The sequence below is a fragment of the Topomyia yanbarensis genome, chromosome 3, assembly GCF_030247195.1.
Source record: "Topomyia yanbarensis strain Yona2022 chromosome 3, ASM3024719v1, whole genome shotgun sequence".
NCBI classification, from domain to species: Eukaryota; Metazoa; Arthropoda; class Insecta; order Diptera; family Culicidae; genus Topomyia; species Topomyia yanbarensis.
Window position 1 is genome coordinate 275,637,399 of NC_080672.1, and position 24,648 is coordinate 275,662,046.

General features: G+C 38.5%; 1 protein-coding gene across 5 annotated transcripts in view; it reads right to left on the reverse strand.

Annotated features, from left to right (window-relative positions):
* Positions 1–13,308: 13,308 nt before the first annotated feature.
* Positions 13,309–24,648, reverse strand: part of LOC131688614 (solute carrier family 35 member F5) — a 35,078-nt gene continuing 23,738 nt past the window's right edge. For all 5 annotated transcript variants that reach the window (XM_058972981.1, XM_058972983.1, XM_058972985.1 and 2 more), the window contains 4 exons: positions 17,146–17,379; positions 16,901–17,083; positions 16,530–16,840; positions 13,309–16,463 (listed from right to left, as the gene is read on the reverse strand). In XM_058972981.1, the coding sequence (XP_058828964.1) occupies positions 16,154–16,463; positions 16,530–16,840; positions 16,901–17,083; positions 17,146–17,379 (1,038 nt within the window). In that variant the 3' untranslated portion in view covers positions 13,309–16,153. The remainder of the gene's footprint in view (positions 16,464–16,529; positions 16,841–16,900; positions 17,084–17,145; positions 17,380–24,648) is intronic.

The window sequence follows — 24,648 nt, forward strand, 5'->3', positions numbered from 1 at the left end:
GAGTCGATTCATTATCAATTCGAAGGATTGTAAGAAGATTTGTTTATTTACACAAACTACTATACAAATCAAGAAGCTCAATTCTTGTGGTAATTGCGGCTTTCGATCAAAACATGCATGCGCATACGAGCAGCGAAGATTCGGCAATCTTTTCATTCCATATCAACATTAGAATAGGGCTAATAAGATTTGTAAACAAACTTTTGTTTTGCTGATTTCTCTTAATTTGTTATATTTTCAACCCAGAAGACATTTGAAATTGATTCTACCAAGGGTAAAGATGTTGATTCATGTGTATCTTTCATGAAATTTGACTCGACAGCGGAATAATGAGCGAAATAAGTTTGTTTATAAAAATCTTATTAGCCCTTTTGAAGAATTGATATTGCATTCACATTTGCCCAATTCCCAAGCCGCGGTTTAAATTGCCAATCTGCTGCTTGTCAACTCGAATAACATTAAATCTGTTTATAGTACACTGTTTAAAGTTCTCGCTTTGATCGATTAAACTAATTTGCATCAAGAGTGAATCACTTGTCGATCCTTGTGCGATTTTGCGGCTATGCCGATAATGAGCTTAAACGCAGTGGGAGCGAGGAGGGATACTTAACCTTCTTCTCGACTACTTAGGTAGTGATCGACAGTTGAAACTAGCTTTGATGATAGTAATTTACTACTGATCTCGAGATTGGTTCTGCCTCCAACAAAACAGAAACATCGGGTTCATCACTCGTCCGCAATAGAAGCGTTTAAAGCCCTTGAAAATGATTTATTTCGTGTCGCTTTTACGCGTGTTGCGCTACAAACTCTAATTAGGATTCGTTGCAGAACGGATCTGTACGAATGCGATTGTGATTTGCTGTGGGAGTTTTTTGTTTTGCTTTTCCGGTCCAGCTTTGAAATTAGATTTATTGTATTGACTGTGTCTGTATGGTGTTGCAACGTGCATACTTCAGATGAATACTGACTGGCGTGAGGTAGGTCATTGAGGAACTATAATGAGCTCATGATGATGCATTTTTTAATGATTTGCTTTTATGTAAATTTTATTTAAAGCTGAAGCGATTGTTAGTGTTTCAAATTGCTTGTTGACAAATGCTCATGAGAATGGGAAGTACGTAGATAAGACGTTTCGTCATTCATACAATAATATAAACGGATGATTAGTTTGTTTACGACCAAATTACTGATTATAAAAATGCTACAACATTTCAATTACATTGAAACATTGATGTAAGGTAATGTAAGATAATAGTTAATCGAAAAAATGCGACCATCATATTTTTTCATCAACATACAGATATCCGAACCCCTCTCGCAAATCAAGTGTTTTCCACGACTGGCAGCGAAACTAATTTTATGGCACGACGGATGAAACCCGACACGCTTCCAATGTCGAACATTAAGTGTCGATTAGGTCAAACATATTTCCACTGCTGTGGATACACTGCTTGGTCTTAATGAGCCATGTATCATGTGAAAATAGCGGCTCTCCGGCTAAGGCCGTGTCTAATGAAAGATCAAATCGTTCAATTTCATTCCAGCACACGGTACAACTCTTCGCGAATAATGGCACAGAGTGTTTCTTACTGTCAAACTGCCATCAATTAGGCAGAGTTCAAGTGATATGAACTGTGGCATACTCATCCTGGATTTTTTTCAATTCTAATTCGCTTGAAACAATGCCTTTCTTGGTTTACCCAGGTTCTAGCTATGAATGGGTGTTGCTGGGCCATTGGGTCGATATCCGTTAGGCCGAATGCAGTTCGACCGGATGCCGTTAGGCCAAACGGGTCTTTGTGTTGAGTGGGTCATTATGCCGAATTGGTTATTAGGCCGAATAGGTCATTAGTCCGTATTCGTTAATTTGCCGAATACACTATTAGTCTAACTTACTTTAGTAGAGCAGTAAGCTAAGCAGAGAACCTGACAGAGACCATCGACATTGCCTGCTTACCTTACTTGATTGCACACAGTCAGTGTTATAGGGGCCTTGTGGCTGGGAACACTCGCATTCTGCATGAACAAAGGTTTTATAATCTATAGGTGGCTCGAATATTCGAAACCACCCATTTGAGCAATCCAAATGAGTAGCACTATACAAGATTTTCATCTGCTCGGCTTGACTGCATTTCTGACCGATTACTTAAAAACCATAAATTGATTAAATAACAAAAAGTACAGTTAATCATTACACCGAAAGGCATATAGATTTAAGGTCACAAAGCCGAATGAACCAAAGAGAGTGATATGATTTAAAAGCATGATCAGTTTTCAATGAAGCGCACATTTTAAGATTTTCTTTAAATCTTAGAACACTAATGTATTCATGTCACTTCACTCGCTGCACTACTATTGGAGTAAATAAATAACATTCATGCATAAAATATTTTCGCCACATTGCTTCATGTCGGGTGCTGTCCGACATCACTCCCACTCCGTCAAGCTTTAGCTAATCCACAGTCCCTACGTTTGAGGAATCCAGGAAAGCAAGCTGATCAGTGGTTTGCTCGCGAGGGGCCGCCGCGTTCGACGGCGCATCATCGGCCACCTCGCCCGGTGAATCCTTAGGAACCATTCATAAATTACGTATGGCTTTTAAGGGGGAAAGGGTACGACAAATTGTGACATATGCGGTAGGGAGAGTTAGCCAATACGTTACGTAACAGGTTTTCTCAAAAAAAAAAAGTTTTCAAAGAATTTGTTTCGTAATTCTATCAGGATCTTTAATAAATCATAATCTTCGCTGAATTTTATCTTGAGAAGGATTCCATCAGAACTCTAAGAAGCTTTTATTATGAATCCTGTATCAAAATTCATAGAAAAGAACCGTAGAAATACGGATAAGGATTCAATCGAAATTCTGATGTAGATTCCATTGGAATGCAAAGAAAACTTCGATCAGAATCCTGGAAAGTATCCAAGTAGAATCCTGAGAGCAATGTCATCACTATCCCAAGAAAGTTCCAGAAACCGGCCAAGCAAAGTAGGTATAATGACATTTTATGTGTAAAAAAGACCTGCAGTAACCGATGTGTGTATTACGAAAAAATTGTACTTTTAGTAGTTGAATATTTGGCAACACTACCGTTAAAAACTAGTATTTTCATAGATTCCTTGCACAAATCCTTTAAAAATCATCTCACTGATTGATATTAGTGCAAACAGTACCAGAAATATATTCTGAAGAAAAACAATTTTTTAAATAATTTGCTAAAATTAAGAGTTTCTATGGATCGAGGGGTGGTTCAAACGACACAAAAATTTAGGTTATTGGTCCGTACAATCTGCTCCCGCCACTCTAAGAACACTCGCCGAGCAGCACTGAACGCCGGAAGATACCTAATACACAGTAGAATATTTTACGGGATCGAGATGACATACCGAGACCTGGACGGACTCTCCAACATTCTCGGGCCCCTATACCACAGAGCGGTGCGGTTAGCTTCCGGGCTATTACCGAGTACCCATACCGAAACAGCCTGTGTTGTGGCCGGAGTACTATCCTGACGCTGGGAAGCAGCCCGGCTGACTCTCAAACATGCACTTAGTTTCCTGGAGAAGACATCGGGCGACGAATGTCTCCTGCTTACCATCGCAAGTAACATACACCATGAATTTACCGATACACCCCTCCCACCCATCGCCCGGATACCCCGAGTGAGTGAGTGACCGGAGCCTGATACGACTCCGGACCAAATTTCGACGACTTGCCCGTATAATAAGGGTTGACGACCATCAGAGCAGTATAATGATAAAGTACCGACAACTACTACACACGGCACAACCAAATTTTCACCGACGGCTCCAAGGCTGACGACGGAGTAGGCGCGAAAATCAGTGGCTTGGGGAGCGGTCTCTCCTTCCGCTTACCCAACTCCTGCTCAATATTCTCAGCGGAAGCGGCTACCATTACAGTGGCAACCTCCGACACACCGACGGTCATATTCACCGACTCGCTCTCGGTACTGAGAGATGTCGAGAGCGGAACCTCCAAGCACCCGCTCGTTCAGGCCGTCGAGATTCACCGAGACCCACTGGTCACAATCTGCTGGGACCCGGGCCACAGCGGTATCAGGAGCAACACAGACGCCGATCGTTTAGCTCTCTCCGGCAGACGAGCCCGAACCCATCTCTCAGCCGACACCCCAAGAGTGGACATATTAAAGGAATTCAATACGAGTCTAAAGCATGAATTTACTAACCACTGGCAGAGATCCCGAACAGAAAATACTTTCCCGACTCCGTTTGGGGCACACCCGTGTGACCCACGCCCACATTATGTTCAACGTGCCTCCATCAGAATGCGCATCATGTAACAGCCGGCTCACCGCCACTGCCGGGAGCCAGATGACCTACGGCAACAGCACGACCTAACCGGGTCAATACAAGATATCCTGTACAACGATCCGGCTGGGGAGGAGGCACTTCTCCTATTCCTGAAGGACGCTAACCTGTACCAACAGAGCACTTGCTGACCTCATCGCTAGCAAAAAACAATATAAAAATAATCCCAAGACAACAAAATCGAAATGCAATCCTCATGTTTTGTATATTTCTTGATCTCATGGGCGAATTACCAGTAGGTTAAAACCCAGATAAATAAATTTAAAAAATAGGCTGTAATGGCTCTAGACGAACAATTTTTTCAAAACTGATTCCAATGTGTGAAGGTCGATTCCAACGTTTGATTTTTTGGTCTCTTTGCACGGAATAAAAGCTTTTTTTTGAGGTAGGCCAAAATTTAAGAGGAGATCCCCATTCAGCGAAAAAAGTTGACTGCAATGATCGAATTAGCACTATAGTCAGATATTCTAACTGAAATATGAATTTTTTTTTTTGAAGTGCTCGGATAATTGAATTATTTTCCCCGGATCATCGAGTCCGACCTGTAGTATAATTTATAAAAATATGTCAAAAATTGTTATTAGGAAAACTTATTTATTGATAACTTCACCGCCAACTTACCGCATTTTTTATAAAAAAAAAAGGATTTAAAAAATTGTTTTTGTGTATGGATAGGAGTAATATCTATACGGATACTGAAAGCTCTTTTCACGCTTTATCGAAAAATATAATCATTCGGGGAATATATTGAAAACCACCTTAACCCTTGTGACGGCAAGCTAAAATCCTAACAAAGGGCAAGCCGGGCCTCTCAGGCCCGTCTAAATTCAAGTTCCTTTTTGCCGTTCTTAAATAGAATGGTTATGCAATCGGTCGAAATTTCGACTTTTTAACCGAGACCCGCAGGGCCAAATCTCTTATAGCATTCGACTCAGTTCGTCGAGATCGTAAAATGTCTGTATGTGTGTATGTATGTATAGATGTTTGTATGTGGCAAACAATCTCACCGATTTTTCTCAGAGGTGGCTGGACCGATTTGTACAAATTTAGTCTCAAATGAAAGTTACAGCCTTCCCATCGGTCGCTATTGATTTTTTTATTGATCCAACTTTCGGTTCTGGAGTTACGTTTTGAAGAGTACAATCACATAGCAAATTTCCATAGAAACTGATACCACCATGCTGTCCAAATGATGCAATATATATTAAAATATGTGCAACATTACTTGGCTTTGCATGTCTAAATCATTAATGACCCACCGAAGGCACTTCGACCACATTGGCCAGCTATGGTGGTTCTTAATGCCCCGGGGGAACTTACCAAGTTCCTAAGATAATGTATACCTATTTCACAGCGATTTTTTTACCGATTTTTACAAACTTGGTTTCCAATGAAAGGTACAGCATTCTCATTGGCTGCTGTTGAATTTCAAATTGATCCGACTTCCGGTTCCGGAATTACAGGATGATGAGTACGAACACGCAGCAAATCCCGATTTCAGCGTATAAGGCGATGGATGTAAAAAGGTCAATTTTTTCCAAAAGGTGAGTACTCGGAAGATCACGTCGACTGTCGATTGGTTCTGTGCTCCATTTCGTTTGAACACGAACAAAAAATGTTTCTGGGTTGCTATTAATTTCTTCTGATGCATAACCGGAGTACATATTCAGATTTTGCTGCATTCATGAGTCTGCATCAGATTCATCGTCGGAAGCAATATCATTCACATCTTCTTCCTCGCTTTGCAAATCAGTTTCGGAATCGTCTGCTGTTGAATTTGCTCAAATTTCTTCCATTATTTCAGATTCTTTGAGACGATTGAAAACACGGGTATATCGTCTTATAGCCATTTCAATTTTTTGTTGCTTTTAGATCCTACAATTTGAATAATTACGACAACTATAACACACAGAATAGACAACAAAAATAGACAATAACGACAGAGTTAGGTTATGTTGTATCCAAAAAACTAGGAGTGGGTAATGTCCGGGACATAACCGCGGTGTTGACGTAGTACTAAACTTGGGCATATCATATGACATTCATGGATAATTTGAGCTAATGCACTTTTTGAATGAATGTTTACTGGAAATTTCATGTCGAATGAGATTGCCACATTCACTAATTTTCTAGGACTTGCAAAAACCTTCGGGTTTGTAGATTAATTTGATAAACATTTGCTTATATGAATCACTGGTACATGTATAGAAGAATTGACAGGCGCAAACTCAATCCAAGTTATTAAATGGAACTTTCTAATTCAATTCTTTCTCCATTATGTTTTCAACCTAAAAAGAACGGTTTTCAGATAACTATTTTTGGTGATACCAGACGAGAATCCTTTCTAACAACTCGAACCTTGCCCGAATTCGCTTCTGCTGCGTACATACACGAACATTCCCCTTTCGCAGCTCACATCGAATGAGCATTGTATATCGCAATGCGATTTCTTTTATAAACTTCTTAGTGCAGATGGAAATCCATCCTTTTGTGCGACAAATGGAAATATTTTCATCATTCTTTTTGGTGTGGCTTTCGCTTAGTAGTTTGTAGATTAATTCGATAAACATTGGTTTATATGTGTCACTGATAAAGTACAGCAGACTTGACAGGCGCAAACTCAATGCAAGTTGTTAAATGGAACTTTCTAATTCAATTCTTTCTCCATTATGTTTTCATCCTAAAAAGAACGGTTTGCAAATAACTATTTTTGCTGATACCAGACGAGAATCCTTTCTAACGATTCGAACCTTGCCCGAATTCGTTTCTGCTGCGTACATATACGAACATTCCCCTTTCGCAGCTCACATCGAATGAGCATTGTTAGGGATGTCCGATTAGTTCTCGATTAATCGAACTAATCGATTATTATGGAAACTAATCGATTAATTATTAATCGATTAACGCATTTAACGATTATCGGATAATCGATTAGTTAGCGTCGATTACTTTTTTTTAAAACGTGTAAAATATCAATATTGTGCTGCCAATTATAACTTTTAGGGGTTTTTTAACACCAAAAACTTACGTTTTGCCTTTCTCATATAGAAAGGTTATGCAATCACTCTGAAAAACGTCAACCTAATCCCGGCCCGGAGGGCCGAGTGTCATATCCCATTCGACTCAGTTCGTCGAGATCGGAAAAAGTCTGTATGTGTGTGTGTATGTGTGTATGTATGTGTGTATGTGTGTGTGTGTATGTGTGTGTGTATGTATGTGCGTATGTGTCAAATAATATCACTCATTTTTCTCAGAGATGGCTGGACCGATTTGCCCAAACTTAGTCTCAAATGAAAGGTGCAACCTTCCCATCGGCTGCTATTGAATTTTGGATCGATCGGAATTCTGGTTCCGGAATTACGGGTTTCAGAGTGCGGCCACACAGAAATTTCTCATAAAAACTATAGGAAAAATTAAAAATAGAATTTTTATTTTTGATGCTAAATGTATTCAAGGTGCATAAAACGTCGAGATTTGATGCAAACACGAAAAAAATTTGACGAAGATTCACTTTTTTGGATTTGCACATTTTTGCCTTTCTCATATAGAAAGGTTATGCAATCACTCTGAAAAACGTCAACTTAATCCCGGCCCGGAGGGCCGAGTGTCATATCCCATTCGACTCAGTTCGTCGAGATCGGAAAAAGTCTGTATGTGTGTGTGTATGTGTGTATGTATGTGTGTGTATGTGTGTGTGTGTATGTATGTGCGTATGTGTCAAATAATGTCACTCATTTTTCTCAGAGATGGCTGGACCGATTTGCCCAAACTTAGTCTCAAATGAAAGGTGCAACCTTCCCATCGGCTGCTATTGAATTTTGGATCGATCGGAATTCTGGTTCCGGAATTACGGGTTTCAGAGTGCGGCCACACAGAAATGTCTCATAAAAACTATAGGAAAAATTAAAAATAGAATTTTTATTTTTGATGCTAAATGTATTCAAGGTGCATAAAACGTCGAGATTTGATGCAAACACGAAAAAAATTTGACGAAGATTCACTTTTTTGGATTTTGCACATTTTTGTCTTTCTCATATAGAAAGGTTATGCAATCACTCTGAAAAACGTCAACCTAATCCCGGCCAAAATTTTTTTTCGACTCGCATAAGGTTTCTGGATTTTAACAGGGGCGTAGTTGATGGTTTACGGAGAGGGGTTACACCCCTCCTCTACTGTTCACTCCCCTCCTTTAAAAATCTCCTTAAATCACCCCTCAGACCACCACCTCATACCCCTCCCTTTCAACCCCATCATCTTTGAACCATCACTACATCACAAAGCATACCAATTTAAGCTGGGGAGTCGTTCGTTCATGGGACTTTCGCCCTCCTCACATACCCATCCCCGCATGACAAAATGAGTTAGCAAGCAGATAACATTGATCTAATGCTGATTAGGCTAATGGAGTATGATATTTTTTGTTTCAAATGTTTCACCGTCGACACGTAGCTCATCAAGTTCGTGGCTGGCATGCCATTGTGTATAAGTGCAAAGTGTACTAAGAATGTAATGGACATTTCCACAATTATGTTGAACATAAAAAGCCTCCGTGCCATAGTTTAGAGAAATGAGAAAGGCACAATTGCACCGCTAGGTGGATTAAAACAGGTTTTTATAATTGCGTTTTACATTCACGATCATATGTTTGAATAATTTGAATAAATCCGTTGGAAAGATTAGATCCATCGCGGGATTACGAATTGAACGTTGGCATTCGCACCGGACTCGCTCTATAATTACTCTTAGGTTGTCTTGAGTTCAAGCAAGGAAAGGCTTAAAACAGTATCGCCAGTAAACGGTCTAAGGAGAAGGAGAGGTTTAGATACACTATATGCGTTTTCCAGCAGACGCTATATCTATGAGCAGTTCTATGAATTCTGGTAAAGGGTTTTTTAAATTAAACTTGGTAGAAGCAGTACCGTATTCACGCGTGGGCACACTGGGTCAAGGCCAGGGACCCCGAGATTTTGGGGGCCCACACCTAGCATGAATATAAAATCATTCTAAAGACTATATTTTAAAAAAACGTCTCACTAAAATCAGTACAAGTTTCAATTTATTTTTAATAAAAATGCAACGTTTGGTACACCACGTATACAAAGATTGAAAGTGACCGGACCTTAGCCAACCAACAAAAAACCTTGCTTGGCAAGCGAACTGCGGATGTGGCAAACTATCCATTTCTCAATCGCATCTTGGTCTTTCAACGGACAAATCCACCTAGAAGCGTCAAAACGCAATTTCTTGAGGTCTTACGAAGACTCGACACTTTTTGGACGGATTTGGCATGTTTCACTCTGCCCGGTCAGTCTTAGACTGGTACAGTACCACTACTGTTATTTTTGTTCAACGCTGCCGTACAAAAAGCCGTCATGAAGGTAAACGTTCGTGAAATCCCAAAAAGAAGTTAAATAGAGCCCTTGTGAAAGGGTCTTCACGTATCTACCCTAGATTTACCCTAGATTTGACTAAATAGGTCATGACAAATGTGCGTGCATTTTGAGGATATTTGAAAAACCTTGGCCATTTGGTAGCGTAAATATTTTTATAAATATTGAAAGTATGCTTCACACAAGCAAAATATTCTTGTAGTGCTGAAATAAAATGTATTTAATTTAGCTTCCCTTGCTAAATTCAATACCTCCGTTTATGGACACTCAGCATCTCTTATATTCCGACTGTATTACATTACTGCCATTGAAGGGAATGATACCGATCATACTGATAGATTCGAGTAATTTTTATGTTTCGTTTTAAAAGTAATTTTAAACAAACTTTACGCGACAACTACAGTATTGACCTCTTCTAATATTATGGCTGTCTTCGGCACAACAGTTTGTTGAATAGGGATACTGTTATTAGTATATAACATTCGGCCATCTGTAAACGACGTGGAATACGTGGTTGGATGTTCAGATTACACCGTCTGGGAAGACTATAGCGTAGTTGGTATGTCAACTACACTGTACGCGGCTCACCCGAGTTTGAACTCCCACCATCGCATATAGTGTGTTTAGCTGTTTGCCACTACCGGTCAGATCAGTCAGGAAGACAAATATCTTTTTAAGATGCACTCAGATTATCTTTATTTTTAGACGATATTTGGACATCAGCAACACCAGGTTGTGAAAATCTGGAAGAGTCTTTGTTCTCCATATATTTTGAATACCACATATTTTGTTAAATATGTTCAACGCGGTTGACTGATTTGGGTCAAACATGAAAGAGTGTCTCAACATGGCATAAGATAGAAGTGGTTCCTTAATACTGGGAATCAGTTTTGGATCATACTCATTCTCGACAGTTTTTTTACCTATTCAATAAAAGGGGCTTCTTAGCTCAATAGTGCCCAGGACCCCCGAATAGTCTAAAGACAGCCCTGGGCAGAATATTGTGAAGCTAGCGTCAGCCATTCGCCGAAATTCTACTATATACCGAATTCAATACGATCGTCATAATCACAATCACTCAACAATAACAAAATCCTAGCTACAGAAAACATTCATGTTCGTACAAATAAGTTTTTAATATTTGTGTAAACAATTGAATGAACATCCGTTAAAACAGTAGCGCTGCCATATCATCATATCGCTACTAGCTTATTGTTTTTTAATTTCAATGCGATCAGCTGCGAATTCAATCAAGTTCACTAGCGCACCTGACAGTGATATTCCATTCACTTTCAAATAAGATGCTAACTTTTACACAACTTTAACGCTCGAGATGGACGTTTTTGATTTCTGGGACTGCTCTCAGTAAAACTTTTAAACTAATCGATTACTTCGATTAATCGATTATTTCTTGGTTTTAATCGATTACGATTAATAGCGATGTAAAAAATAATCGATTAGCTACTAATCGATTAATTGAAAAAAATCGGACATCCCTACATACTCATGTTTTGTAACTAAAAATTGTAACGTGCCGGGCCTCTGAGACCCGCTTGCCTTTTTGAGGGTTAAGTAACACATGTTTAAAATTAAGAAAATTTACAACTTATGCTCAAAAACACAATATTGCCCACAGCTCCTACAAAACAAAATGTTTTACAACAAAAACACATTGGATAATGCGTTTCACATTACTTGAGGTTCACAACGAGAGACAGCGCTTTATGTCTAATAGAAACGGAGAAAAGGGGATTCCTCCAACTTACCCCAACCGCCAACTAGCCCCGGGCTCCCTTAATCAAACAATTTGTTTTCGAAAATGCTACATGTAGATATTTTTACGCCCTTTTAAAAAATTGCTATTGAGTAAAAATGATCTTATTGACTGTGGAAAATATTTAGTCTTCAATGCCGGTGAAACGTGTAGTTGCATCGGAATCTAAGATGGTCAGTTACTATTTTAAAGTTTTTCGGACGGATCTTCTTGGAATTCCTCGATACATAAATGTATATTTACTTTGCTTGTGTTCCTCAGAAATTGTGTCACAGAAAAACATCTGAAATTTCAACATTCCTTGAGTCCATCCACGAAATCGCACGACAAACGAAATCGTTCAATGTACGAAACAGAATTCGCCCTTTCCAAAAATATTCGTGCTATATGCAAACATTTACTAAAATAGCGAAACATTTCGTTTCTATAACGAAATAGTAGTTTCGTCTTCGACGATGAATTTAGTGCAACGTACACAAAATCTGTAAAATTATGAAAATTTTCGTTGTTCGTGTCTCCATTTTTTCAGTTCGCGAAATGAACGAAGCAACTATTTACAATGCACGAAAATGCTTCGTAGCAGAAATCGACGAATAAATTCGTACATTGAATAGACATGTTCGTTCTATTTAGTCCTGTTATCAGTATGAAAACGAAGGAAACTATGTAAGATGCATTTAATAGCATCCTGATTCACGATTCAATTTTCAATTCGGGGGCAAGTCCGACCGTTAAGTGTAATCATTTTCTTAAAATACCACAACTCTACTACAGTTTTGTTTCATGTATATCATACATAGTTCAGCGCATTTAAAAATTATTTTCGTTAAAATTTATTGTTTGTAAAAAATGGAGGAAATGCCAAGTGTAAATCCGACACCCCGAATAGGCAAGACCGACATCCTATTCGACTATCCTATCCAAAATCCGACGGGTATGTTTCTATTACTTTTGGGTAAGATGTCTTTTCGGTAATTGACCAGGCAATTGCGCATTGCGGTATTAAACTCATATTCCCGCAATGGTAGTAAACGGTGGAATGACGAATTTCGGTTGCTGTTCATGTATGTGTATCACACAACCAAACACTTTTTCAGTATGTGTTAACCTCGGCTCTGTTCGTATGTAGGATAATTCAGTCGATTTCTATGATAGTGTTAGTATCGGGTTAAACCAACCGGAACTGTGGCAAATTTCTGTCCAAGTTCAGGCATTTTTTTCTTATTGCCGTAAAAGTATTATGGCCGAGTTTTGGGTGCATTTTCTCCACGTTTTTATTAAAAAAGCATGGCGAGTGTCAAATTTTGTGCGCAATGAGTATGTGTGCTGCAAATATAAGCTTCGCGTTAGCAGGAGGAAGAGAATACGATTCCGTGCTTCTAAATAAATAAAGTTTAAAGCTTGATTTTTATCATGGTATGGATATTCTTGTCTTTTCGAGCATGACTTGCTTACGCTGTGATTTGTTTATTTTATTTTTTGACATTAGTTAAACTTATATGACATCGAAGCATTTCGCTCAAAATAATATGCTATTAATTTCCTGTCGTTATCGAATGAATTCAAATTTGAACTTTGTAAAAAAGTCGTAAGGTGTTGGGGTTCTTCACAATGTAGAGCTTACCTTCGTCTTCTACGATTTTTGTGCAACGACATGTTCTTTTATCACTCTAGCAACAAGCAAACAACCACGGTACCTATTTACTCAACGAAAAACAAATAATAATCTTTGAAGACTCTACTCGCTCAAACGGGGTATTTTCGGATGCTTCAGTTCAAACAGAATAAAACGAATGCTTCTTATTGGTGTAAGATCTGAAAGTTCTTGTGTGGATTTTTTTTTAATTCAGATTCTCTATTTGCAAATCGGGTTCTGTTATATTATTGTTCGTGAATCATTAGTCTTTTGCAGTGAGAGACACACTTTGGGTGATCTTTTTGCCATCATCAGCTTTTGTTTCTTGAGTATAAGTTAACTCTCGCTAGCACGGGTAAAACCAAATTATCTATTCGCTAGAATAATACTCTATTTACCGTATATCATACCTAGGTTATCACAAATAAGACTTTTTTCGAGAACCTAACCTAAATAGGAATGTGGCTGGGTGTATAATGTGAAGTTCCTACGTGCTATAGGTTAAACTTGCTTTTTTACTCAATATGTACTGACAGTTGCATACATTTCGAGTGTATTGCCTAGAGAACTGTAGACATAATTACCATAAGTATGGGAATAAGTGCTTATCGTAATAAGTGAACTTCAATGGCCAATAGGAATAGTTTAGTCAACTGAGGAAATTGGACAACGGAATGATAGGGAAACACATTTATAGGAGAATAGGTAATTTCTTTTGCACAAAAATATACATTTGATGTATTCGAATACTCGTATGGTGCCTAAATTGTGGGCTAAGATTTGCCTATGTTATCATGTTTGCTGTAGACATCAAACCCTAGTTACTAAGTTTCAAAGAAAACATTTCTGAAATGCGTCATTTGTGCTTAAACTATATCTATCTAAGACTTGTACATATATCATATATAAAGTAATAACTAGCACTGACAACTTGATGTTCTTATGTGTATAAAGAAAAGGCTCTTTTAATTATTTTTTACATTTATCTCTAAGATCTAAGACCAATTGAAACTGAAAGCCAAGGATCCTAAAAAAAACCAACGAAAGCAAGTAGCCTGATAGTCTCTAATCAAATACAGTACCGCCAGAAAATGCGTTGCCACACCTTGAACAATTGAGTCAGTGTAAAAGATCATGAAAGAATTTAAATCGAAGGCCACGTAAATAAAATACTGTACTACTAAGTGTTTATGAATCAATTAGTCTAAATATGAGGAGTTCAGATCTAAACCGCACGTTGACGCAGGTTAAATAAAGAGTAGAATAGTGTGCCTTTCGTTAAACGCAGAGGAAGTTCGATGACTGTTTGAAGTCGGTGATCTAGTAAACGTTTGTAATATGATGGATCGATGGTTGAATGCAAATTAGTTTGATCATCGCATTTCATCATCCAGACGACAGGTACATGTTTAATAGCAAGGTAATGGTCCTATTTATATACGTGAACCACATTTAGCAAACAAACTCCTGGAGAATATTGGAATTTGATGATACGATTTCTGTAGTGCGTTTGATTACATCCACGATTTATCTTTTCACATTGTCACAGAATATTACTGCTCCTTACTGAGGCTGACAATGTTTCAATAATTTATCAAAAAACGCCGATGTTTTAAAATGTCCTTATAAGAATTAAACATTTTGATGAATCTACAACTCCATTCTAAATCTAGTGACTGATTTTTTTGAACAAGCAATTTGAAAAATATTGTGTTCAATTTATCATATTTGGTGGGTGGGCAAAGACTTTTTGGCGGAACTGTAATTCGTTTTCGAAACGTTTGACGAAAATTTTTTAAACGGGCCGAAATGGGAGATAACTTTCCTGAAGCTTGACGTCCTTCAATTTTTATAAACATGTTAGCCTATATTCGAATTACCTTGCTGCTTTCAGCAACGCTCATGCCTTTTTTCGGAATATTGCTAATGGTGATTTGCTCCACAAACTATATGCCTAATATGAGCTTTTTACGATACGTTTAGTTCACTCACAAGAGTGTTCAAGGCTACATGGGTAATATATGGAAATCTGAAATTTAATTCAAAATTCAATGAAAAATCCCACAGTGACTCTACATGCCTCAGAACTAAAGGGCGCCTATCTTATTTTACTACGAATAGCTTTGCTGAATGTGCATATTGATTGGATGTTGCCGGAGTTACCTTCGAGGGTCAAAAGAATTTTAAAAATATTACATTCTGAGCATGCGCAAGAAAGATATATAACTTTACATTATACAAGTTTCAATTAGAAGTCTTTTACTACAAAATCGGATCCATTCACAGTCTTCGGTGATGTTGATCCTTACTCCTTCAAATATTCGTCTAAGAATTTTGGGATGCACAAGATGATAGTAGCATAATTTACTGCCTTCATTTTTTTCATTACCGGCTTTTCATATATATCACATACAAACTTAAAACTTCTTGTGAGTAAACCAGAAACAACCGAACAAGTTCATTTGTCATAAGGCTTGTAGAGCCAATCACCTTTCGATTCAATTATGTTCCGAAAAAAAAAGTAATTTTTGTATGCCGTTTGCTTTCTCATACTGGGCAATAGAGAATTCCGAAGAATAGTTTGTACTAAGTTGCAAAACTATGTAAATGTAAATGCAATTGAGGGCTAACAGTTTGTACGGCATTGCTTTTTTCCAAAACGCGGACGGTGTATCAAACAAAACCAGTTAGAAGTGTTATAATAATCAACGAAGATATTTGTTCTGTTATCCAAAAGGGTATGAAAATCAACAGTCTATAGAAAAGAAAACAAATCGTGAATATGCCTCTCAATTTAATTGTTCGAAAGCCATCAATATTTCACTTAACTTAATACGTCTAAAACAATAACAGTATCATCAGAACATAAAAAAAACTAAAACACAGACGGCTTCTGCAATTCCTATTGTCACTCTATCCATTATGGAAAGACATTTACATACCTACCCCACTTCGAACTGTACATAACGTTCACTGGAATGACTCCAAACAAACCGGCTCCTCCGGCTAGTTTTCGTGGCTATCGTCAATCAACGACTCATGCTGTTCCTCTAGGTCAGGAATTCGTACAATGTTCGCTTTCCGACAGTGTCGAATCCGTCGGTAAATCATCTTGAAAAACTTGAGCAGGGGATCCGAGTCATCAAACTTCACCAGGAAGGCTACAAACACCAGCGACAGAAACATCGGCAACGAGCCGAGATAGAACATCAGTGGGTAAGTCTTCCCATGCAGAACCATGTCGAACAGCATCGCCATCGGAATTTGTAGCGAGATTGCAACCGTGCCGATGAGTGACGAAGTGAGGAAACATCCCCTAAGAACATAACAGATTGAGCACACCTGTTACCAACGCGATTGGAGTTATCGGCTATACACTTACCACAACCACAGGGCTTCGGATAGCACAGTTCCGATAAGCCCGTTCAGAAACAGTACCAAAAACTGCTTCCGCGTAGGTAGTTCGAATACTTCCAGCTGAGAAAAATTAAGTACGAAAAGTAGTGGCCACAGCAGTAAAAGATTCCACATTCCAACAAAACCGAAGAATAATGGAATATTTATCTTTTCCTCGGTGTCACTCTTCCGCTTGACTAGCACCAAATACGAGGCATAGAAGAACGCGCTCGTTATTGCCAATACGATTCCTCGGGACATCTTGGGTTCATTGATCTCTGAGACTGAAACCATGACCTACAAGAAAAATGTATATTTTTAGACGATGAACCATTTTACGTAATAATTTAACCTTACAGCCCCTGCGATACTGAACAGCACAGCGAATATTTTCGACACGGTGAGCTTATCGCCACATGACGATGGAAACATTGCGGCCAAAATCAGCGTGAAAAAGCTGGAAGTGGAACTCAGCAACGTCACCATGGCCGTTTCACTTGGTTCTAATGCTAGCTGAAACATGTAGTTTGCAATAAACCACTGAAATTAGAAATAATAGAACATTAATCTCGCACTCGATTGGAGTTATTTATTTTATTTACCAGAATCGAAAACATTAGTGCCGTTCGTGCAGTTTTGTGGTGTGTTTTCTGGCGTCGCACACGCAAACTGGCAGCATACGAGAGTCGTGACATGAGCGCCTCTGTTGCCTCATGGGGAGACATCTCGCGAACTTCGGCTACCTTGCTGAACCGAACGCTACGTATGCTGGAATCATCACTCTCGGTGCCAGACACCTGAGCTTCCGTTTTGATAGGAACAAAGGATGAATCGCTCTGGAAATTTAAAAAAAACATGTTTTAATCCACCTAGTGGTGCAATTGTGCCTTTCTCATTTATCAAAGCAAAGATTTAATAGCAGGTTTCGTTCAATATAACATTGTGGAAATTATTACATTATTATCTTATTACAATTGGTATATATGAGTGCACAGCTGCCACGAACCTGATGAACAACATGTCGACGCTGACACACTTGAAACAAACAAAAATAGCATATTTAACTAGCTTAATCAGCGTGAGTTCAATGGTGTCTTCATATTAACATATTCCGATATGCGGTGTGGAGGGGGGGGGGTTGTGAGGGCTATATATAATTGGAGAGGAGGATGCGTTTGGAAAAACCTAACATACATTCCTTTGTTTTGATGTGTGTCTTTGTTTTTTTTTGTTTTCTTAAGGATTTTTTATGAACGTGTCCACTGGAAAACAGACAGAGAAAGAATGACCGGAATGGTGAGAATGAAGAAACGGTGAAAATTCGCCTTTTTATTGGAAACACCGAGAAAAGATAGGTCCTCAAGCAGGAATCGAACCTGCGATCTCCCAGTCTCTAGTTGGGTGTGTTAACCAGTCCGCCATCGAGGAACTGTGATGATGCCATCACAAGTTCCCAATACTATCGTGATTACCGCGGCAGCCTCCAATTCTTCCCAATTGACCCATTGACCCCCAATGTCTCCTATAAGCAGATCTAGGGACATATTTTTGTATACGAGTGGGTAAATGGAATGCGGGTTCTAGGTTGGTGTGAGGTGGGGGGGGGGGGTGAAAGTTTGGGATACGTGGAGAGAAAAAAGGGGGAGGGTGGATGGGGAATACAATAGCCAACTTTATATTATACCTTACATTTGCGACTAGGTTAGTAAAAATTGGTTCAGTCGTCACCTAAATGGCTTTAGTTCTGGAATATGTCCGGAACCCTGGACTTCCTGAATTATCTATAGTGGACAATTTATTCTTTAAGAACCTTTGATTCACCATCAGTGATCTAGACCAGCGAATCGAAGTAATTTAATTAGTAATTTCAATAGATTTTAAACTTATGAGGTATTAGGATTGCACCGGTTGATATGAGAAATCCCTATGTGACCGCAATAACCAACCGGTAACTCCCGAATGGATAATATTTCCATTCCATCTCTCATATGAAATTTCTAAAAATCGGTTAAGAGTTCGCTGTAAAATAAGTGTGATATTATCTTAGCAACTTGGCGTAGCCAATGTAGTCAAAGATACTTTACTTGGTCATTAGTGATCTAGACCCGCAAATCCAAGTAATGTTGAATCTATTTGAATATGTATTACACAATTCGGACACCATGGTGTTACCAGTTTATAAAGAAATTTGCTGTGTGATTTCAACCCGTAACTCCGAAACTGGAAGTCGGATCTACTAAAAATTCAGTAGTAACTCATGATTGCTTTATACCGTTCATTTGAAACTAATTTTGTGCAAATCTCTTCAGCCATCTCTGAGGAAATTGAGTGGCATTATTTGCCACACACATACTCACACATTCATTCACACATATATACACACACAAATTTTGCGATTCCGACGAACTGAATCGAATAGTACAAGATACGGCCTTGCGGGGCTCGGTTAAAAATTTCGAGATTCCGTCCGATTACATAACCTTTCTATATGGGAAAGACAAAAAGGTGCGAAATCAGCACTCCCATAAAGTCTATTTTTCTCAAAAAAATAAATTGGGATTACATAAAATCTTAACGTTTCATGCATTTTAAGCACATTTGGCATAAAAAATACGAATTCGATTTCTGAGAATTCTGAAAATTCTTTGAAATAAAAATTTTAATTCGGGCTTATGTGGAAATTCTTATGCGACCGAACGATTAATTCTATATTTCCGGAACCATGAAACCGATTCATACGAAATTTCATAGCAGCATATAGGAATAATATACCTTTTTTTTTGAGACTAAGTTTGTGAAAATCGGCCCAACCATCTCCGAGAAACTAATGCGAGTTTTTTAATTTTGTAAGATGGCAACTTTTCCGGGCACTGTCAGAACCGTCTATGGTGGTCAATGTGGCCAACAAGATTTCGATGGGCCGTCAGTAACCTAGAACAGTAAATGCAAGATGTTTGGCTGGCTCCTATTTTAGCATAAAAAAATCCGTTTCGCGTTCATCGCGGTATCGGTTTGAATAGGAGTTTTCTCTGTGACCGCATTCCTCAACCCGTTACTCTGCAACTGAAAGTCGGATCAAAATAAAATTTAATAACAGTTTTGGGGACGTAACTATTTATTTGAGACTAAGTTTGGTCAAATCGGTTCAGTCATCACTGAGAAATCGATGAAACTGCTATTCTTAATTTGGGTACTTCTGCCGGGGCTTCCGGAACCGTCAATGGTGGCCAATGTGGCCAAAGAGATTTTGAATGACTGTTAGTGACCTAGAACTCCAAATCCAAGCAGTTGTGGTCAGATTGTGGAAAAATTTTCACCTTTTGAAAAAAATGTCACGGTTTTACATTCATCGCCAAATACATAATACAAATGTCAAAAACTTGAAGCGAACTACAATTGTCCAAGTAATGTGAATTTGGCATTTGAGCTTACTTTGACATTTGTTGCAATATAAAAGGGGGTAATTTGAGTTTACAAAATAAAAAAAATGCGATGCCCTAGGGATCACAGAAGATACTCAAAAAGTGTCATGACAGAAAATGGCAATTGGTGAGCCACTCTAATACACAGTGTAGGAGAGCTCTGCGCTAGTTGGTGGCGATTTCAATAATCATTTTCTATCTCTTTGATTTAGGTAGATCATTCACAATAGATCACGATGCATGAAAAAACCCGATTTTTAACCAAGCCTCACGGTTTTATAAAAGTTTTCATTTTTATAGATATAAAGATATAAATAATGTACGGATAAGTTGGCGGTACTCCAGGAAATAAGCAAACAAATGGTTATAAAATTACTTCAGAAGTTAAAATATAAAATAAATTATAAATAAATATATATTCAGATAAAACATGTTGGCGTTAAGTAAGAGTTTTTCGCTCTTATCAAAAACAACCAAGACGAGTGTGACCCAGTGTAGTACAGCATTACAGGTTGTAGATTTCCGCGGTCGTCGTGTGGGTAGTTATGGGACTGATGGGTCAGCTCATTCCATACAGTAACGCGCACATTAAACACCTCGGCAGCAGCAGAAATATGTACTTTCTTCTCCACCCCAAAATCCGTTCTGAGCCAATAAATCCAGAAACATGTCAAGACGCTCCTCGACAGCAGGGAAGCCAGCCTGAATATAATCCGCAGCGTAAGGCAGCAGATAATGGTGAAAACGGTCTAGATGTCTGTGAAGGTGGGCAACGATGACTGCACGCATTCGTGACGTCTCACTAACAAACGCACAATCTGAAGGGTGTATCCGCAAGATCTGATGGACCAGACTACCATAGAGGCAATTGCCATCGCCAGGTATGGCCTGTATCCGTAAAATTGTCACACCAACATCTTTTCGAAGAAACACACTTTTATCGTTTTGCACCGGAAGAGGCTTCATTTTTATTCTTATGGAAAACTGATAAAATTGTAAACGTGTCTACTGCGAAAGTGAAACCAAATCAAGATGGTGGCTGTTCGAAGATTGTGTGAGTGTACTAGTTGAAAAATCTTGAAGGTTAGTGGAATATGGCAAGATAGAGGAACTCACGCAGACGTCAATCTTCACTTATTTGAATTGGTGGTAGTGCTATTCTGAAGAATGGACCAAGGAAAGGAGTACCAAATATGACAGTGGTGCCATAGCCGTGGAAATTCGAACATCTCATTTGTGTGTTCCAAAGAGTTGGACCGAGAGAGTTTTGTTTTTGACTGCTTATGGGTATATATGTGTCTATATGTATGAGCATGTGTGTGTATATGTTTTTTTTTTTTTTTTTTTATTTCAATTATAGAGGTTTTAACCTTAAGGTCATTCGCCTCTTCGGGTTAGAAAAATCTCTTAGGAAAAATTTCTAACCCTATGTGCGGGGTCGGGACTCGAACCCAGGTGCGCTGCGTACAAGGCAATCGATTTACCAATACGCTACGCCCACTCCCCTGTGTATATGTGTATATGTATGTATGTGCTTGGAAACAGTAAACCAGTGTAACCTGCCGACGTCGACCCATATCGCCGGACGTCCAGCGCAGCAAGCTTCGTGCATACTTTGTGCACCCAAAATTAGCTGAGTCTAGGGCTTTTAGCAGACTGAGGCCTTTGTATGAATTATTTGAATAAAGATAGTCAGTCCGTGTTTAATCGTTCAATCGAGCAGTTTAGTTTTTAAAAACGTCTTCGAAGTCCACACTTCGGTAACTGGCGCAGTCTAAGTGCTAGGGGAGAGTGAAAATCCATTAAAAGTAAAACCAACGTGGTTCAAAAAGGATCAGGATCAAAACCCTAGGACGAACCAACAAACGCTCTCATCATACTGCTATCCCTTGCTACCCTAATAACACTAGTCAACTTGGTAAACTCAGAATATCTCACCATCCGAAATTTATTTGAAGACCCTCTTCTTTTGCTTAAACAACACGATTGTAAAATTCAAGTTGGTACGATGAAGATAGTTCACCCTCTCAATTTAACTATGATGGAGGAAGCAGCCGAAGCACTTACAACCGCTGTTTACAACAGGACGGCTGGAAATAAGCCTTTAGGAGATATAGCTAAATTTAGGATCAAGAAATTATATACAAATTTATACGGTTGAACACCTCTACCAAACCATCGGGCTAAACGCTGGGACGTCCTCGGGACAACGTGGAAATGGGTAGCTGGTTCACCAGATGCACATGACCTGCGTATCATTAACTCAACGATGAATAATCTAATCGACGAAAACAACTCGCAAATCTCAGTCAACAATCACGTGAATGAAAAATTACAACTACTCACTAACTCCATCAACGAAATCGCATTCAAAATTAATCAAGAAAAATCCATTGTGGAGGATCTTGATATACTCACCATCATACTTAATATTAACACCATCAATCAAATCCTAGAAGACATACTAGAAGCAATTACATTCTCCAGAACATCATTAACAAGCCAGAAGATTCTCTCAATCCGGGAAATGGTTATCATCAAAACAATGTTACAGGACCAGGGAATAACCGTCCAATTTCCCGACGAGGCATTACAATTTGTTGTACCAAAAATAGCTATCAATAATCAAATGTTACTGTATATTCTGCACGTTCCTTATCTCGAAAACACAACTTCTACTTTAGCAAGGGTATATCCCCTAGCAATCAACAACCAAATTATCTCTAGTTACCCAAATAATGTGATCATCTACGAAAATATCATCTTTACCATCGACAAACCAGGAGATTTCGTACAAAAACAAACTCATCTAAGACAAATCAACGATAACTGTATTAAAAGTATTATTTTCGGGAAGCAATCGGAATGCAATTCCACTTTCACAAACGAAACGTTTCAGACATTGGTAAACGATAACATGCTACTTATAACAAATGCAAAGAACCAAACGCTAAGTACAAATTGACAATCGTACACTGCAAGGAAATTTCCTTGTCGAGTTTTCAAACTATACAGTATGTTTCAACAATCAACAGTTTAGAAGCGAAGAGATTACAACGGAAGCAATCATCATACAAAGAGCATACCATAACGTAATGGTCAATTGGAAACCACGGGAACACCATGACCTGAAATTCATCAGTAACGAGACTTTGCAGAATCGTAGAAAGCTAGCACATGTCTATCTACAACAATACAACCAGCTTTAAGTTCTGGACGCTACTCGGAAGCTATTCCTTCACAACTATAATCACGATTGTTCTCATCATCGTCTTCTGCATCAAAACCCCTACATTTCAATTCAACAGGATCTCATCCGGAAAGGGACTTCCGGATCTTCGCAGGGGAATAGTTACAAATGATCCCGCGAGACAACATTTAGAAGCAACCACGCTCCACGCGCTAAGTTCGAAGTTCTCGACATCAGCATTAATTGCACCAGCCGGCGACGGCTTGGAAACAGTAAACCAGTGTAACCTGCCGACGTCGACCCATATCGCCGGACGTCCAGCGCAGCAAGTTTCGTGCATACTTTGTGCACCCAAAATTAGCTGAGTCTAGGGCTTTTAGCAGACTGAGGCCTTTGCATGAATTATTTGAATAAAGATAGTCAGTCCGTGTTTAATCGTTCAATCGAGCAGTTTAGTTTTTAAAAACGTCTTCGAAGTCCACACTTCGGTAACTTATATATATATATATATATATATATATATATATATATATATATATATATATATATATATATATATATATATATATATATATATATATATATATATATATATATATATATATATATATATATATATATATATATATATATATATATATATATATATATATATATATATATATATGTATATATATATATATGTATATATGTATATATATGTATATATGTATATATATGTATATATGTATATATATGTATATATGTATATATGTATATATATGTATGTATGTGTATGTACTTGTATATACGTGTATATGGGTTGTTGTCACGGGTATTATGACTCGATATACGAAAACTTAGTGGCGGTTTGATTGAAAAGTGTTAAAAATACTCTTATCTCGTGGTCCTACTATTCTCAAACGATTATAGATATCAGGCTAGCTCACAGTTTCAGCAATACTCCTACGGCCGGCTGTTTGGAGTTTTAATTGCTGCAGTTTAGGGAACAAGTAAATCACTCTCGGTGGCCGGCTACCCAGTGTTTAAATACAAGAAAAACATAACTACATATTTTTGCTCTGAGTATACGTGTACTCAGAGACTAATCATCCCACCGCTAAAAAACAAGCTCTTTTCGAGGTCGCATTGCCTGCTTGTGGCGAATCCTAGACCTGTACCTACCCCTCAATCCAACTCCGTAATACCTATGGAAGCGTCGCTGAGTCGGGGGCCTTCTTTAAGTAGGTATTACACCAACATTTCCTACCTTATCCTAAGTATCGGTGAAGATGGTCGTGGCCGGCAATGACGATTCTCATGCTATTGGTTTACTGAACTCAAAAGAGATAAAGTTCATTCCCGATCATTTATCTCACAAGCAAGATGAGTTGAACTACCTATAGGCAACATGGTAATCGTTAGTATGCAATCTACGAATAGCACCGTGCTTCGCAACGCAACGCAACGCTTATCAAAACAACCAAGACATACTCTCAGTTTGAAAATTTATT